Source organism: Balearica regulorum, chromosome W (assembly GCF_011004875.1).
Source record: "Balearica regulorum gibbericeps isolate bBalReg1 chromosome W, bBalReg1.pri, whole genome shotgun sequence".
In the NCBI taxonomy this organism is placed as follows: Eukaryota; Metazoa; Chordata; class Aves; order Gruiformes; family Gruidae; genus Balearica; species Balearica regulorum.
The window spans coordinates 17,212,140-17,230,149 of NC_046219.1; the positions used below are offsets into that span (position 1 = coordinate 17,212,140).

The following is an 18,010-nucleotide window of genomic DNA, read 5'->3' on the forward strand; positions in this document are numbered from 1 at the left end:
TGGTTCTATCAGACGCAGGGGAAGCTTCTAGCAGCTTTTCGCAGAAGCTACCCTTGTAGCCCCCCCGCTACCAAAACCTTGCCACACAAACCCAAATCATATATATAGCAAAGACAGGGAATGTGGTGATGATTAATTGGAAGCATAGGATCTAGGTGTGATGTAGATGGTATAGATTTTAGGAGGTGGATAATGTCCTGGTCTTGGCTAGGATAGAGTTAATTTTCAGCAGAAGCTGGAACACAGCCAAGACAGGTGAGCCAAACTAACCAAAGAGGTATACCGAAAGGGGTGTATATTATATATTTTTTTTTTTTTTTTTAGAAATCATTAAAGTCTTTGTTACTTATTTTATCATAGCCACTCGTAAGTAGCCTTCCATCACCTGTTCTTGGTCTTTAGAATTGTATTTCAATATGTAGAGCAGAATGAAAGCAAATTAATTGTATTTATTATTTGTATTTATTCTCCTATTGTATTTATTCTCTATCACTGGTATGTAAAAGACATGTAGATGTGGCACTTAAGGACATGGTTTAGTGGTGACTTGGCAGTGTTAGGTTTACAGTTGAACTATAAGATCTTAAAGGTCTTTTCCAACCTAAATGACTCTATGATTCTTCTAAAATACTTGGAATTTAATATTAAAAGAAAGGTTTCCTTTTCATGCCTTAAAACCAAAGAAAACAACGAAGCAAAACAGCCTTAAGAGGCTGCTTGTGTCCTTATACTTAAGTACATGTCAATGTCAGTAGAAAAAAAGATTATAATTTTATAGAGTGGATTGGTACACCCATTTTATTGCTAATTCTTGTTACTTCATGCCATTTTAAAAATGAAAGACTGCGTGGGTGGGGAAGAATTTTGGTTTTATTTAGAGTCCTATCTTAAAACTTCCTGTTTTGTGAGTCACAACATTATGTATGACAAGAAGTTTCTCAGAAACACGTCTTAAAATTGAACTTGATGAAGAGTTCAAATATATTTGTCATAATGGTTGATATATTCTCACTTTAATATTCTCTGCAAAGAGGGAGGGGAAGTAGTCCTCTTTGAACAAATATCTGTAAGACATCTAAAGGAGCTGTAAAATTAATATAGGACAAAACAGTTTTGGAAAAATAATGTCGATAAGCCTGCTTTTGTTGGAAACAAAAGGGATATTAAATTAAACCTTGTTTAGTCATTCTTCAATTAAAAAATAAAAACAATTTGCAATAAATTTGAGGCAGAATAGAGAAGAGATTATAACAGTACATGCTCCTTTACACTACTGAAGAGCTCCTGTGCTATGGAAAACCTCAGCTTTTAGTTTAGGACAAGCAGAATTTATACTAGATCAAGGAGCAAGACCCTGTGCACACATTAAAGGCAAAAAAACCCCCACTCCACCCCCCAAAATGAGGCTTTGACTACAAAGGCTGAGTAGCTCTCTATTTACATTTCTTCATATTTTGCTAAAATTAAATATACATATCCTGTATACTATAGAACATGAACATCACTGAAGTTAAACAGATGTATTACTAAGGGGAAATTGGTTTTTTGTCTGACTGCTTAAAAAGGCAACAACATAATTTGTTATAGCCCACTCAACCATGTCACATTTTTTCTACTAATAAATAAAATTAAGATGTTAAAAATGCTCAATATCCACTAAACATCTAAAAACTTTTACAGTTTAACATGTTTAAACGTGTGTGTTTTTTGTGACATATAGCTATATAACTGTTGATGAAGTTGTATTACACTGCAGTTTTAGGAAGATCAGGTACTATACAAGAGGATATAGGGGTGTTGCTGACAGTTGCCTTCCAAATGCAATAGCAGCTTCTTTTGTTTACTATCCTTTTTTGTAGTCTGCAGCAGTCTAAGGATCTCTCTACAAAACAAGAGAGTTTAGTCTTGGCTAATTAAAAAGTTGAATAGATATTGAAGATAGATATCTAGTGCAGTATGAATTAATCTTCTCTGTGTTGTTGGATAGTGTTCTCTGTCAATAAAGAAATTCTTGGGGGGGGGAAAAATCTGAAGAAGGTAGCAGTAGTTCTCTGCAACAGTTAGGTGTTTTTTTTTACCCTTTCTTTATTATAATAAATAATATAAAAATAAACTGAAGCAGGAAGAAAATGTTAAATTGATGAATGAAGAAATTCAAGAATAAAAGAAAGTGTTTTGAGGATTTGCAGGATGCAACCAAGTAATATATGGAGTAGTCTGGTAGTATTCTAGGAAACAAAATGCTAGTGAATCTGTGAGAATATTTAGAGAAATATGAAGAAACCAGAGGGCTTTTTCTTTCACTTTTGGCAGATGATCACTGTGAATGCTTCATTGTTCCCCAGTTCTATTACTAATTCTTTGATAGCAGTTGGAAACGATGGTCTTCAAGAAAGAGACAGAATGGTTCGAGCATGTATAGCCATTATCTGTGAACTAGGTAAGATAACTGAAAGCTAATTAAGAAAAATTTTGATGTGGTTGTCATCAGTCTTCTAAGAGATTTTCTTCTGTGGGTTCATATTAAATAGATTGTATTAAAATAATTAAGGATATTTGTTTAATAATTAATAAATAAAATGTTAAATGTTTTTAATGTTAATTTCATATATTTTAGTTATTAGTTTGATATAAACCAAAATCACTTTAACTTAAAATCAAAATTTCTTAAGTGAAGTAGCTGAAGATTTCAGGTACTGTACTTTGCCAATTTTTGCATTACCTTAAAAACATTTCCCTGCTGCAATTGATATTTTCAAAAGTAGTGGATTGGAAGTAGGGAAAATTCCATACATGAGATGTTGACAAATGTACAAGAGTTCAGAGAACTACAAAACATTTTCCTTTAAAATTTTTTACAGTGGGTACTGTGGTTAGCTGGCTTCTGGAAGTCAGTATTTATGTCCATGTAAAGGCTATCTGGACACTGATTTATACTAACTCCCTATACTTGTATGAGGGTGCTAGTTTTTAAAGTTTTTTTCAGTTTTGTATCAATCAGTGAGAAATAACTTCAGCATTGTTTTCAAGATACAAACTTCTGTTTTAAAGAACTCAACAATCTGTTACTCATTTATATTCTAGTATAAATATTTTATCCATGTCAGTCCAGTGAAGCACAAAACCTTTTTGCAGGAAATCCAGACGCTACTGTATGGAAACTTGGTTGGAAATAAGCTGGGAAACTGCTGCACAATAGTGACTGACTGACCAGTATTTTGTTGATGATAAATTAATCAAAAACCTCAATTTATTGCTAATGTCAGTCATTAAAAGCTTTATTGTGTTCCTCAGTAGTCTTCAGGAAGAAAGAGATATATGTACTAAATACACAACGTTTGTTGTATTGGAAGTCATGAAATATTTTCTTTCCCATTGCTGGCCAATGTGACGTGTTTTTCTTTATTTAGCACTTCAGAATCCCGAGGTGGTGGCTCTTCGGGGTGGTTTAAGTACCATCTTGAAAAATGTGATTGATTGTCATCTAAGCCGAATAAACGAGGCTTTGATAACTACAGTTTTGCACCTCATTAATCATCCAAAGACCCGACAGTATGTGCGAGCAGATGTAGAGTTAGAGGTGGGTTCAGTTTTACTTGTTTAGTGAAAGAAGTTTAAACATTGTATTACTAATGAAAATGTTTAATTTTCTCCTCAGATTTCACTCTCTGTATTAGTGCAAAATGTTTAAATGCAACATTTTAAGCGAAGAGCTTAATGTTTTATAAAGCAGGAATAACATGACAGATTGGAGTGGGACTGAGGAAAGGGCAAGACCTGTTAACTATTCTCATGTGAAAGTAATGCATGTCTTTCTTTTGTTTAGCGAATTTTAGCTCCTTACACAGATTTTCACTACAGGCATAATCCAGACACAGCAGAAGGACAACTCAAGTAAGTGTTAGTGCTGCTACTTATGCTACCAGTTGTGTTCATGGTACTGGAATTAAACTATCTTTCTTTCCAAAGTGACAAAATAAAAGCAATTAGCTAATATTAAACTTTTTGAAGTTGAATATAATAGCAGGTTAGAATGCAGCTTCCTAAAATATTTTTAGGTGTTTCAGATTTAAAAGGGAAAATTTTCTTACTCTAGATTTTATCCTCTATCTAAAATTTTAGTTAACTACTTTTTACTTGCTATGTTAGTAACACTGATTTTTTTTACAATAATTAACTGTGTATTGCGATATTTGTTATTTTAATGACAGAGAGGACAGAGAAGCACGGTTCCTAGCTAGTAAAATGGGAATAGTGGCAGCATTTCGATCATGGGCAGGTAAGATTTGTTTGTTTGTTTGTTTAAAGTTGGATGACTGGAAGGAGAATTTTACTTCCTAGTGTAAGGAAGTGGTTTATTTAAGCACGGAATCTGTTTCTCTTGATCTAATTTCTATCAATACCTTCCTACAGTGGTACTAAGATGTGTTTTGATATTGTTAAATTGGAGGACTCATAGTTGTAGTGGGCTGACCCTGGCTGGTGGCCAGGTGCCCACCAAAGCCGCACTATCGCTCCCCCTCCTCAGCTGGACAGGAGAGAGAAAATATAATGAAAGGCTCATAGGTCGAGATAAGGACAGGAAGAGATCACTCAGCAATTACCATCACAGGCAAAACAGACTCAACTTAGGAAAATTAATTTAATTTATTACCAATCAAATCAGAGTAATGAGAAATTGGATTTTTCATGTAGAATCATAGAATCTTAAGGTTGAAAAAGACCTCTAAGATCATCAAGTCCAACCGTCGACCCAACACTACCATGTCTACTAAACCATGTCCCAAAGTGCCACGTCTACACATTTTTTGAACACCTCTAGGGATGGTGACTCCACCACCTCTCTGGGCAACCTGTTCCAATGCCTGACCACTCTTTCGGTGAAGAAATTTTTCCTAATATCTAATCTAAACCTCCTCTGACACAACTTGAGACCATTTCCTCTTGTCCTTTCGCTAGTTACTTGGGAGAAGAGACCAACAGCCGCCTCGCTACAACCTCCTTTCAGGTAGTTGTAGAGAGTGATAAGGTCTCCCCTCAGCCTCCTCTTCTCCAGGCTAAACAACCCCAGTTCCCTCAGCTGCTTCTCATAAGACTTATGCTCCAGACCCTTCCTACCCTTGAGCAGATTGACACTTCTGCCCAACTTGGTGTTGTCTGCAAACTTGCTGAGGGCGCACTCAATCCCCTCATCCAGATCATTGATAAAGATATTAAATAAGACTGAGCCCTGGGGAACACTGCTTGTGACTGGCTGCCAACTGGATTTAACTCCGTTCACTACCACTCTCTGGGCCCAGCCTTCCAGCCAGTTTTTTACCCAGCAAAGAGTGCGCCCGCCCCAGCCATGAGCTGTCAGCTTCTCTAGGAGAGAAGATACTGCTCTAGGAGAGAGATACTGCTGTGGGAGACAGTATTGTAAGGCTTTACTAAAGTCCAGGTAGATAACATCCACAGCCTTTCCCTCGTCCACTAAGAGGGTCACCTGGTCATAGAAGGAGATCAGGTTGATTAAGCAGGATCTGCCTTTCATGAACCCATGCTGGCTGGGCCTGATCCCCTGGTTGTCCTGCACATGCCTGGTGAACGCACTCAAGATGAACTGCTCCATAATCTTCCCCAGTACTGAGGTCAGACTGACAGGCCTGTAGTTCCCCGGATCCTCTTTCGGGCCCTTCTTGTAGATGGGCATCACATTGGCAAGCAAGAATTCAATTCAATTTAGAAGACATTTCTAAATTGAAAAAGTAGGTTTTCACATTTTTTTAAATCTTTTCTCTGCAATATTAAAATATCTAATATGAAGATATTGTCTCAGGGACTACTTGTTCTTTTAGTCAAGACAGTGTCTTCTTGCAAATAAACTAAATCAGTTGATATGACCATGTCCTGGGTTCGGCTAGGATAGAGTTTATTTTCACCAGAAGCTGGGAGGGGACACAGCCAGGACAGGTGACCCAAACTAGCTAAAGGGGTATTCCATACCATATGACATCATGCTTAGCATAAAAGAGGGCTAGTTGGGGAGGAGCAGCACGGCTCCAGGACTGGCTCCAGGATAGTCTGAGTGTCATAGGTTGTGGGGTGAGAAGTTGCATTGCGTATCACCTGCTTTGTATATTCGAAGTACTGTTGTAATTTCCCTCTCCCTTTGCTGTCCCAGTAAACTGTCCTTATCCCAACCCATGAGTTTTACCTTTGTCTTCCCATTCTCCTCCCCATCCCCTTGGGGGGGAGGAGCGAGTGAGTGGCCTCATGGTACTCAGCTGCCGGCTGGGGCTAAACCATGACAGACCATTTAACAAAATTTTGGTTAGTATTTTTACAGGCTGTACTTAGGAAAGATTCAAACTGTATAGAAAGGCTTTTGCTTTGTAAGACTCTTTGTTTTATTTTTTAATGTTCTGAAAGTGATCAGTAAGCTTAATTTAACATCCAGGGTATCCTTCAAAAGTTTCTCACATATGTTCTCACTTGCTTGAGAAGGAAGCTTGGAAAGTTTGTGACAACTTTGAAACTTCTGAGAAGCAGTTTCTGATAGGAGTGTTGCTGCATCTTCCTTAACTCAGACTCTTAGATCTGATAGCATAAGCCTGAAAAATTCAAGTGACTGAAGAAACAATTGTCTTGGAATATGTTACTTGCCGTGGACCTTTCACTGTTATATGTTCTTTCTTTTTGTTTTTTATATTACTTGTTATGTTGGAGACTAACATCTTAACAGTTTTTAGTACAAAAATGCCCTTACATTGTCAGTCTTCCCAAAGAACATGTAGCAAAACCAGGCTTGATGGTGATTTTGGTTTTTTTTTTGTTATGCCTTTTGGGACTTTTTTTTTCTCCCCCCCCCCCCCCCCCCCCCCCCCCCATCTGTACTCTCTGCTTTGTTGTACTGTTCTGCTCTCCTTATTCTCTGAACTGGGTTATTCTTTAGAGTTAATTACTGTGTCCTTTATCCTCATCTGTGATCATGTCCTTAGAGTTGAAATTGGGGCATGCAGCAATGACTGCATGCACCCAAATCTATTCCTTCATTGCAATTGGGATGTGGGCATCCACGTATTGGGATTGCATGGCAAGCTTTTGGTAGTGGGAGGCTGCAGGGGTGGCTTCTGCAAGAAGGTGCTAGAAGCTTCCCCTGTGTCTGATAGAGCCAACGCCAGCTGGCTCCAAGATGGACCTGCTGCTGGCCAAGGCCGAGCCAATCAGTGACAGTGGTAACGCCTCTGTGATAACATATTTAAGAAGGGGAAAAAGTTGCTGCACAAGAGCAACTGGAAGAGAGGAGTTGAGAATATGTGAGAGAAACCACTCTGCAGACACCAAGGTCAGTGAAGAAGGAGGGGGAGAGGGTGCTCCAGCCACCAGAACAGAGATTCCCCTGCAGCCCTGCAGAAGGCTATGGTGAGGCAGGCTGTCCCCCTGCAGCCCACGGAGGATGATGATGGAGCAGATATTCACCTGCAGTCTGTGGAGGACCCCACGCTGGAGTGGGTGGATGCACCCAAAGGATGCTGTGACCCTGTGGAGAGCCTGCGCTGGAGCAAACTCCTGGCAGGACCTGTGGACCCATGGAGAGAGAGGAGCCCACGCCAGAGCAGGTTTGCTGGCAGGACTTGTGACCTCGTGGGGGACCCATGCTGGAGCAGTCTGGTCCTGAAGGTCTGCACCCCATGGGAGAGATCCATGCTGGAGCAGTTTGTGAAGGACTGTAGCCCATGGGAAGGACTCACGTTGGAGAAGTTTGTGGAGGACTGTCTCCCGCGAGAGGGACCCCATGCTGGAGCAGGGGAATAGTGTGAGGAGTCGTCCCCCTGAGGAGGAAGGAGCAGCATAGACAACGTGTGATGAACTGACAACAACCCCCATTCCCCGTCCCACTGTGCTGCTGGTGGGGAGTAGGTAGAGAAAAACTGGCAGTGAAGTTAAGCCCAGGAAGAAGGGAGAAGTGGGGGAAGGTGTTTTAAGATTTGGTTTTATTTTTTCATTATTCTTCTCTGGTTTACTTGGTACTAAATTAGATTAATTTTTTTCTAAGTTGAGTCTGTTTTGCCCATGATGGTAACTGGTGAGTGATCTCCCTGTCCTTATCTTGACCCATGAGCCTTTCAGTATATTTTCTCTCCCCTTGTCCAGCTGAGGAGGGGGAGTGATAGAACAACTTGGTGGGCATCAGGCAGCCAGCCAAGGTCAACCCACCACATGCTCTTGGGCAGGGGAGAGGTCTCTGAGGTGCACTGTGGAACATATTTAAATGCTATTAATGTGTATGTGACCGCATGTACTTGTCATAAGGTTTTGTGACATGGAAGTTTTGAACTTGAGCACTTTCTTCAAGTTTATATAAAGCGTATGTCATTAAAGTTAAGTTTGTATTAGTCAAAATAAATAGATGAGTAAGTCATACTTTTCATCTTTTATTAATTTTTAATGAATGAATTTTTGGGTTTATAATAAGGTGAGAAAACCTTGCTTTTTGTTCATTTAAAGTTGCATTTTCAAGAAACTTGTTTGTTTTCTGGATAGCATGCTGCTGTAAGCTTTAATTTATTCTGTGATGTATGAAGAGAAATGGTCAAGGAAACAAGCAAGTTTTTTGCAGTCACGTTTTGAATTAAGAGATTGTATGTAATTTGAGGCTGAAATTCAGTGTAACCATTAGTTTCAGGAGGTATTCTGTAACATTTATAAACAATTTGAGGGTTTGTCCTATTAATATTGAAATATTAAACTAATTGAGTAAAAATGTAGTATAAAAGGACCAAATTATAACAGATTTTATGCAAAGTAAAATCTACTGTGTTGAAAAGGAGGATGCAATTTTTTACAGTGAGCGTGGTGAAACACTGGAACAGGTCGCCCAGGAGATGTTGTAGATGCCTGTCGTGTGAAAGGGTACAAGTCTGATGTATGGCTGAGGGAGGCCCTCCCGTTGAGTCACGAGGTTCAGAAAGGACCCCCTTGCTTTCTAAACTCCTTCTCAGAGAGGAGCCTAGGTGCGGCTAGGTCCAGTCTTAGTCCCAGACTTGGTCAACGGTTTATGTCTAAAGGGTTATGTGTGTAGCTACTTATCAGAGTCAACGTTTGCCTGTCAGAGCCCCACCAAGGACTTTCACTGAAACAGTTTCGCAAAGTTGAAAAGAAAAATAGGTAATGTATTGAGGCAACAGATATAAAAAGTTCGGAATTGCCGTTGATAAATGCACTAACTGCAACAATTTTGAGCTCTAGTTAATAGTTCAGCGCTTTTGTTAATGATAGTTTTCCCGGGGTAACATCCGACATAATCGGAGGCGCAAGTCTTACCAAAGAGGCGTCCCTGCTTGGGGAGGAGAGAGGTCCAGGCCCGTCGACCCGTCCGGATAGTTGGAGTTCTCGTCCTCAGAAAAGAGGATTCTAAATGCCAGATTTATACTTTTGGCGAGGTGGGACTAAGTCAGGTCTTGTGTGTCGATTGGCCCTTAACAAGGCTTGTTGTGCAGTTGATCGGGGCTGGGGGGGAGAAGTGGCAGAGAACAAAGGCGTTCAGTGTAGGGGAGCGGTGGTCTGTTGAGTTTTACCAAAGTAACGTCAAGCTGTGAAGGCTCCCCCTCACCCCAGGCGTCACTTAGTTGATTGAGGAGTAGATCCGTCAGGCTCAGGCTCCGCATCTTGTTAAGATGAACAAATTGCTCATCTCCTGCCCCTGTTCAGGTCCAGTGCTTATCGGCGCAAGATAAGCAAGTTGCTCAATCCCTGCTCTCGCCCAAGCTGGACCCCCCCCCAGGGCCCCTTCTGCTGGCTCATAACGGCCCTGTATTCGGCACCAACAAGCCTGGACAAGTCCGGCATCTCACAATGCTCCATCCCTGGAAACATTCAAGGTCAGGTTGGATAAGGCTCTGAGCAACTTCATGTAGTTGAAGATATCCCTGCTCATTGCAGGAGGGTTGGACTAGATCATCTTTAATGGTCCCTTCCAACCCAAACTATTCTGTAATTCTATGAAAATTCTGGAGATGAGCACTCGTCATGATTAAAAATGGTACACAGAGAATGTTATTTTAAGTATATTTAAACTCGCTGTTTAGAATTCACCTAAGATTAAAAGTAACTAATTAATTTGTTAGTTTAAGATACAACTTTTCATGGAGAAACTGCTCACAGTTCTGCCAAGGTGATCCATATCTTTCAGGTTTAAGATTTAGTCTTTATTGACAATTTTGTCTTTCTGCCATTTTCTCCATCTAAATGTTGGTTTTGCAGATAATTGGAGAATACTGTTCAGAGTAGAAAGGGTAAAAGTAGCTATAGTTTTTAATGAAGAAACAAAGTTTTGTGATTAGAAAGATTTGCTAAACATTGATTAGGAAGGAGATGACATTATAAAGGTGAAAAATGTTTATGATTAATAATTTTTATCTGTGCTTTTACTCAAACTGGAAATCAAATTTAACAATGTGTCTAATACTTTTTTTGTTTGTTTGGTGATAGAATATTATTATGTATTTAATGTTTTCTAGGTATTATCAGTCTGTGCAAACCTGGAAATTCTGGGATTCAGTCTCTTATTGGGGTACTCTGTATACCAAATATGGAAATACGGGTAGGTGGTAATTATTTAGTACTGATATAGGAATAATATTGGATGTTTTAATTAACATGTAAAATGTTAACAGTGTTATCAGTTTATTGTTTTAAATGCAGATTCCAATTATGAGACCACTAGCCTCGAGTTTTTGACCCCCAAGTCTAAGTCTATAATTCCATTATAAAATTCCTGTGTGATCTTAAGCAAGTTGCTTGCTTTTTCTGTCTCAGCTCCTTACACATAACATGAGAATGGAATCATGCCCGGTATGTCTGAGAAGAGGGAATGGAGGGGTGAAAAGTGCATAAATTAATTTTAACTCTGGCCATAAGTCAAAGCAAATTCGTAGTAGCTGCAGTTATGAGTTTAAAGCATTGAATCTGAGATAAAAATGTTTCTTCCCAATTACCTGCTAAATGAAGAAGCTGATGATAGCAGCACTAACTGTTCTTAAAAAACCTGTAATCCAAGTAGCCTGAGCTTCTGCAGAATTCGTAGTGACACTCAGGCACAATTCTAAAGTAAGCAAGCCTCTTCCCTTCTTCTCCAGATTCATTCAGATTACAAAAATAAGCATGTTATCCTAAAAGAAACCCTGAAACAAAGACACTAATTTTAGCACTCTCTTAATATTGAAGTTGAGATTTCTGTAGTGAACAAAAAGACCATTTTTTTTTTTGTAAATCTATAAAATTTCTGCCTTTTTTTTTTCATAGCAAGGTCTCCTTGAGGTTCTTTATGATATATTTCGCCTTCCTCTCCCTGTTGTTGCAGAAGAATTTATTGAGGCACTTCTCAGTGTAGGTAAGCATTTTGGTACTGGTTCACATAAAAATTCTTTATATTAAACTCTTCTACAAAGTTGAACCCTTCACTGTTTCCTCTATATTGTAAATTATGTCAAACTGTTTCATCACTGAATTCATTGGGTTTTCTGAAGTCCTGTTTAAAACTCTTTATCAACTGTTCAGTGTTGATCAAGCTATTAGAAGTCTAACTTTCTTCTGACATCCTTACTCTATATATCAATTGTACGTTTTCATACGAGAGCAGTAGTGGAGCATTTACACAAAAGACTGTGTAAATACGTTACTACAAATTAGAATTCTTTGAAGTGTTAGAAGCATTAGTAACGTAGATTTTTTGGTGAATATTACAGAAGTTATGAAAAAGGATCTTTATATATTGTGTATCTGCTAGCTATCTCTGCTGCACTTCAGCAGACTTTTACTTTTCCTAGGGCAAGTGTACATGTTTTCATGTCTATATATTTAACAGAGTTAGTCTTTTATCTTTAGAATGACTCCTTCGTAAACCTAAGAGAATCTTCTGCTTTGTCTCACAGTGCAAAAGTATGAACCCAAAAGGAGCAAGTCTCAGCCTTTTAATGTTCCAGCAATTCTCTTCTTCAAACTCCAGTTATAAATGTCTTTGTGAAGCAGTTGTATAATCAAGCTTAATCCTTGTTCTGTGCTTAGAAGTAAATAAATCGTTCTTTGTTGCAAGCTTGCTACTTTGCAACATATGGATGTACGATTTAAAATTTTAGGCGTTTATGATATTTTCTGTTAAACAAGTTTAATGTGCTTATAAATTGGAAATTTCATTATTTTGGTTGATACTTAAATGAGATCTTTGTCCTAGCTTTGAAGTTAGCCTTGCTTTGTGCAGGAGTGTGGATTAGATGACTTGTTAGAGATCTCTTCTGACAATTTTTTTTATAATTTTAAACCTGAAATAACAGTTAGTAAGAACTATTATTTACGTACTGACAACTATTAAAATAACACTATGAAATCCAATGTTATAATTACCATTGTCCATATTTTCTTGTTATAGATCCAAGCAGGTTTCAGGACTGCTGGAGACTTTCTGATGGCTTTGTAGCTGCTGAAGCTAAAACTATACTACCACATCGAGCCAGGTCAAGGTGAGCATTTTGCAAACTCAGTCTAAACTCTTGTTTTAGTTTTCTGTTGTTGTTGACAAAAATATTTATTGTTTTCTTGCAGATACAATAAGAAATGTGCTTTTTAAACCATTTCCATACTTTTTTCTCCTTAGGCCTGATCTCATGGATAATTATTTGGCTTTAGTGCTTTCAGCTTTTATTACTAATGGACTTCTAGAGGTAACTAATGACTTGAAGTTTAAATAGATGCTTGCTACTTTTTTTTTCTATAAACATTAAAATAAGATGTTATACATTAAATGTAATAATTTTTTAACTCTTTTGAAGGGTCTGGTTGAAGTGATCACAAGTAGTGATGACCATGTATCTGTTAGAGCAACTATCCTTTTAGGAGAACTTTTGCACATGGTAAGTAAGACTTTTCGCTGAGAATAAGTAATGTTAGTAGCTCATTGTAAATAGATATTTCCTATTATAGCTTTTAATTTATGTTACAAATTTGGAACATCCACTTTTCATCAAAGTAATGGGTTATTTTATATTGCAGCATATGGCACTTCATATATGAAAACCTGCATGAATTGATAGGAAGGCGGTTTGGAATGTACTGAAAGTGCTAGGGTTTCTGCTCCAAGGATAATCCTCAGTAACCAGTTGTATTTTTAAATTGGAGTCCTGTAAACTCACTCATTGGTTACTGTGTTTGGGAAAAGGACTACTGATGCTTTTTGCTTTTCCTAAAATGATGGTAGCTCTGTGGTAGTATGTTTAGCTTTCTGCTTCGCAGGCTAGGCAGATGAAACTTTTTTTCATGTTCAGCCTTATGTGACTTGGGCACTTAATATTATTCATTCAGGCAACTCCAACTTGATGGAGTGCTCTTTCAGCACTGCTGTTGGTAGCCCCTGCTGCAGAGAAGCTGAAGGGACCTTGCTTCATTCCTTTTCTCTTTCCTTAAAATCTCTCTTATAGTAGCTTCTCTTTTTTCCTTCATGCTGTATCACAACAAGATTAAAGTCTTTACCATTCCGCACTGACAGGACTTATATTTATTTCAACAGCTAGAGATGAGAGGACATTGTAAATTTATTCATAGCATCATAGACTATCTCAAGTTGGAAGGGACCCATAAGGATCATCGAGTCCAACTCCTTGCTCCTCGCAGGACTACCTAAAACTAAAGCATATGACTAAGAGCTTCATCCAGATACTCCTTGAACTCTGACAGGCTTGGTGCCGTGACCACTTTCCTGGGGAGCCTGTTCCAGTGACCGACCACCCTCTCAGTGAAGAACCTTTTCCTAATGCCCAAGCTGAACTTCCTCTGACGCAACTTCACTCCGTTTCCTCATGTCCTATCGCTGGTCACCAGAGAGAGGAGATCAGCACCTCCCCCTCTGCTGCCCTCCTTGAGGAAGTTGTAGACTGTGATGAGGTCACCCCTCGGTCTTCTCCAAGCTGAACAAGCCAAGTGACCTCAGCTGCTCCTCATAAGCCTTGCCCTTGAGGCCTTTCACCATCTTGGTCTCCCTCCTCTGGACACACTCTAATAGTCTGATGGCCGCCTTATATTGAGGCGCCCAAAACTGCACACAGTACTCAAGGTGGGGCCACACCAGTGCAGTGTAGAGTGGTACAATCACCTCCCTCGACTGGCTAGCTATGCTGTGCTTGATGCACCCCAGGACATGGTTGGCCCTTTTGGCTGTCAGGACGCACTGTTGACTCATATTCAACTTGCCATCAACTCAGACCCCCAGATCTCTTTCTGCGGGGCTGCTCTCCAGCCTCTCGTACCCCCATTTGTATGTATTACCAGGATTGCCCCGTCCCAGGTGGAGAATCCAGCACTTGCTCTTGTTAAATTTCATACAGATGGTGATTGCCCAGCTCTCTAGTCTATCCAGATATCTCTGTATGGCCTCTCTACTCTTGAGGGAGTCCACAGCTCCTCCTAATTTAGTATCATTGGCAAACTTAATGTACATTCAATTCCTGCATCCAGATCATTTATAAAAACATTAAAGAGTACCGACCCTAAAATTGAGTCCTGTGGAACCCCACTGGTGACTGTCTGCCAGCCTGATGTAACCCCATTTACTTATAACTCTTTGAGCCTGACCCATCAGCCAATTGCTCACCCATCGTATTACGGACTTGTCTAGCTGTGTGCTGGACATTTTGTCCAGAAGGATACTGTGAGAGACAGTATCAAAAGCTTTTCTAAAATCCAAAAACCCCACATCTACTGGTTTCCATTGGTCAACTAGATGGGTGATCTTGTCATAAAAGGAAATTAAGTTAGTTAAACAGGACTTTCCCCTCGTGAATCTATGTTGGCTATGATCAATGACTGCATTGTCTCCCCAGTGTTTTTCAATAACTCCCAGAATAACCTTTTCCATAATTTTACCAGGTGCTGAAGTGAGACTGACAGGCTTGTAATTACCAGGGGCTTCCTCCTTACCCTTCTTGAAAACTGGGACAACATTTGCCAGCTTCAAGTCGCCTGGGACCTCTCCAGACTCCCAAGACCATTCAAAAATATTGGAGAGAGGTCCCGTGATAACATCGGCCAGCTCTTTCAGTACCCTGGGATGAATCCCATCAGGCGCCATAGACTTATGCGCATCCAGCTGGAGCAGCAAGTCTTGAACAAGTTCAGGGTTGGCGGGGAGTTTATCGTCCCCCCAGTCATGGTCTTCCAACACAGGGCTCTGGGACCCCCAGAGCCCATCATCAATGTTAAAGGCAGATGCAAAGGAGGAATTAAACATCTCTGCTTTGTCTATGTCTCTATTTGTGAGGTGACCGAACTCATGAAGTAATGGACCAATGTTATCTCTGATCCTACTTTTGCTGTTAACATATTTAAAAAAACCTCAACTTTTTGTTATCCTTTACAGTGCTGACCAGCTTGAACTCTAATTAAGCTTTGGCCACACGAATTTTCTCCCTACAGTCACAAACAGCATCTCTGTAGTTTGCTCATGACGCCTGTCCTTGCTTCCAATGTCCATACAGTTTCCTTTTCCGCCTAAGTTCTAGAAGATCCCTGCTCAGCCAGTCCATCCTTCTGCCTTGCTTGCTTGTCTTCTGACACTTTGGAATTGCCTACTCCTGTGCTCTTGAGAGATGGCTCTTAAAAAGTGACCAGCATTCATGGACCCCAATACCTTCAAAAGCAGATTCCCAGGGGACCTTACTAACTAGCTCCTTCAGCAGCCCGAAATCTGTTCTCCCCATACCCAGGGTTGAAGTTTTGCTGGCAGTTTTTCTCCTATCACCAACGATTTGTAACTCAACTACTTCATGGTCACTGTGACAAGACAGTCACCAATCACCACTTCACCCACGGGTCCCTCTCTGTTTACAAACAACAAATCTAGGAGGGCACCTTTCCTAGTTGACTCCCTTAGTACCTGCACCAAGAAGTTATTCTCAACGTGCTTCAGGAATTTCCTGGACCTGTTTGTGTCCACTGTATGATATTCCCAGTTGATGTCTAGGAAGTTAAGATCCACTCATAAGGACAAGGGCAGCCGATCTAGAGATATCCCTTAATTCCTTGTAGGATAATTCATCGGTGTCATCATCCTGGCTGGGTGATTGATAGTAGGCTCCCACAACAACATCTGCTCTATTTGCTTTCTCCTTAATCCTTACGCAGAGGCTCTCAACTGTGTTGTTGCCAACTGCAAGCACCATATAGTCCTACCCCTCCCTTACAGTGCCACACCCCTGCTTCACATGCTCTGTCTATCCCTCCTGAAGAGCCTATAACCATCCATCACAGCACTACTGTATTTATTTTGCTCAGGTTGCTTTAGCTTAGTCCAGACCAAAATCAACCAATCCAAAGAAACCTGCTTGAAGAGCAGAACTTAACCTAAATTATTTTGCTATGTAGATGATATTGTTTTCATATACACTCCAATGCTACCTTTCAGCCTGCTGAGAAGCTATCATATGTGAAGTGAAATGATTTACTTTTCTTGCAAAAGTTATTTCTTTTTCATGGCCTTTCTTGATGGCAAGAAGCATATGCAGCAGAGCACTTTTTTATCAGTTTTCTTGTGGTTTGTTGAGGGTTTGTTTGTTGGGTTGTTTGGTGGTTTTTTTTTCCAAATGAATTGCTTTATAAGAGACAGTAAGATCATGAAATACAACTTTGTCTTACACAAATTTGAATATGAGTTGTCAGACATAGTCTGCATCTTCAGACTGTAGACTTATTTCAGTGGTGCAGGATTGGCCCTTCCTTGAAAGCAGCATGGGTCACAACTACAACAAATTTGTTCTTTAGTCTCTTCAGTGATTTTTTTCTTTTCTTTTCTTTAAATAATTGGCAGAATTTTTTGAGTGTTCAGTCAGCTATGTAGTTTAAAAAGAGGAATCTGCGTTAACATATACTATTTTTCATGGTTTCTGGAATACTTTTGAATTGGAGTTTGAGTATGCTGCAAAGCATAGGTATTCTTTGGTTTTCTAAAGAGATGATTCACTAGTCTGTTTATCAAAATAATGAACAAATATTTGTACTCTGTTTAAAGAAATTACTTCAATATCTTAAAATTATCTTCATTATTCTTTAGTTTTCAAAAGTATTTCCACAACTACCCAAATTGTTTCCTAAACCCCAAATGTTTCCCAAAATAAAAGCCATTAAATGTTCAGTAACTTATGAATTTATGTTTATTTATCAGATAATTTTTTGTGGAGAATCATTGGTAGTCAAAAGTATTGAATGAACATCACTAGCTTAAATTATATTTCTGATTTTAAGGTTTTTAGTACTTTTATACACATGATGTAAGGATATCTGACGCTTTGCACGTTTTTGCATTTTACAGCTTTAAAAACCATCAATATAAAAATACAAATGAGAATGCTCTGAGTCTTAAAATTGTCTTATGTTATTTTCAATTGTATTTCACATTAATTAGATCAAATATTCAAAATGGTATGTGTAATTATTGCTCTGATGTTATGCAAAAAGTAGTTTTGTTATCATGCATTAGTGAAAGTTGTGGAAAGTGGTAGATTCTTCAAATGCTGATCCTAAAGAGATGGCTGAAAATGTTGTAATAAGTTATTCTAACTATTTTTCTGTTGTTGTTTAGGCAAACACAATCCTTCCTCATTCTCATAGCCATCACCTGCACTGCTTACCAACGCTAATGAATATGGCTGCATCTTTTGACATCGTGAAAGAGAAAAGACTGTAAGAATTCTAAGTTACACGTAAAAGCAAAAATATGTGCATCTCCTTTTCCCCCTGCATTTGAATGAAAACCTACATTATGAGTTTTCTGATGGCTGAAACCACTGCTGTCTTTTAAATAAAGATAAATAGAATATAGAAATGCTCTGTGATACTTACTAGGGAAATAGTTTCCAGCGCGTGATTCCAAAAGTGTGATCTATTTACAGTAACAATTTAGAAATTCAGAAATTTGGAAAGTTTTGATAGTAGATTTCAGAACACTTTTGCATAGATTGTAAGATTTTATTTTATTTTATTTTTT

The 18,010-nt window shown here is 39.0% G+C and overlaps 1 protein-coding gene across 1 annotated transcript in view; it reads left to right on the plus strand.

Moving 5' to 3' along the window:
- Positions 1-18,010, plus strand: part of LOC142599310 (rapamycin-insensitive companion of mTOR-like) — a 54,134-nt gene that overhangs the window by 26,167 nt on the left and 9,957 nt on the right. Inside the window, exons 6-15 of the mRNA XM_075739181.1 lie at positions 2,314-2,440; positions 3,411-3,580; positions 3,827-3,894; positions 4,212-4,279; positions 10,503-10,585; positions 11,287-11,374; positions 12,410-12,500; positions 12,635-12,701; positions 12,810-12,890; positions 17,606-17,706. Coding sequence (XP_075595296.1) covers positions 2,314-2,440; positions 3,411-3,580; positions 3,827-3,894; positions 4,212-4,279; positions 10,503-10,585; positions 11,287-11,374; positions 12,410-12,500; positions 12,635-12,701; positions 12,810-12,890; positions 17,606-17,706 — 944 coding nt within the window. The remainder of the gene's footprint in view (positions 1-2,313; positions 2,441-3,410; positions 3,581-3,826; positions 3,895-4,211; positions 4,280-10,502; positions 10,586-11,286; positions 11,375-12,409; positions 12,501-12,634; positions 12,702-12,809; positions 12,891-17,605; positions 17,707-18,010) is intronic.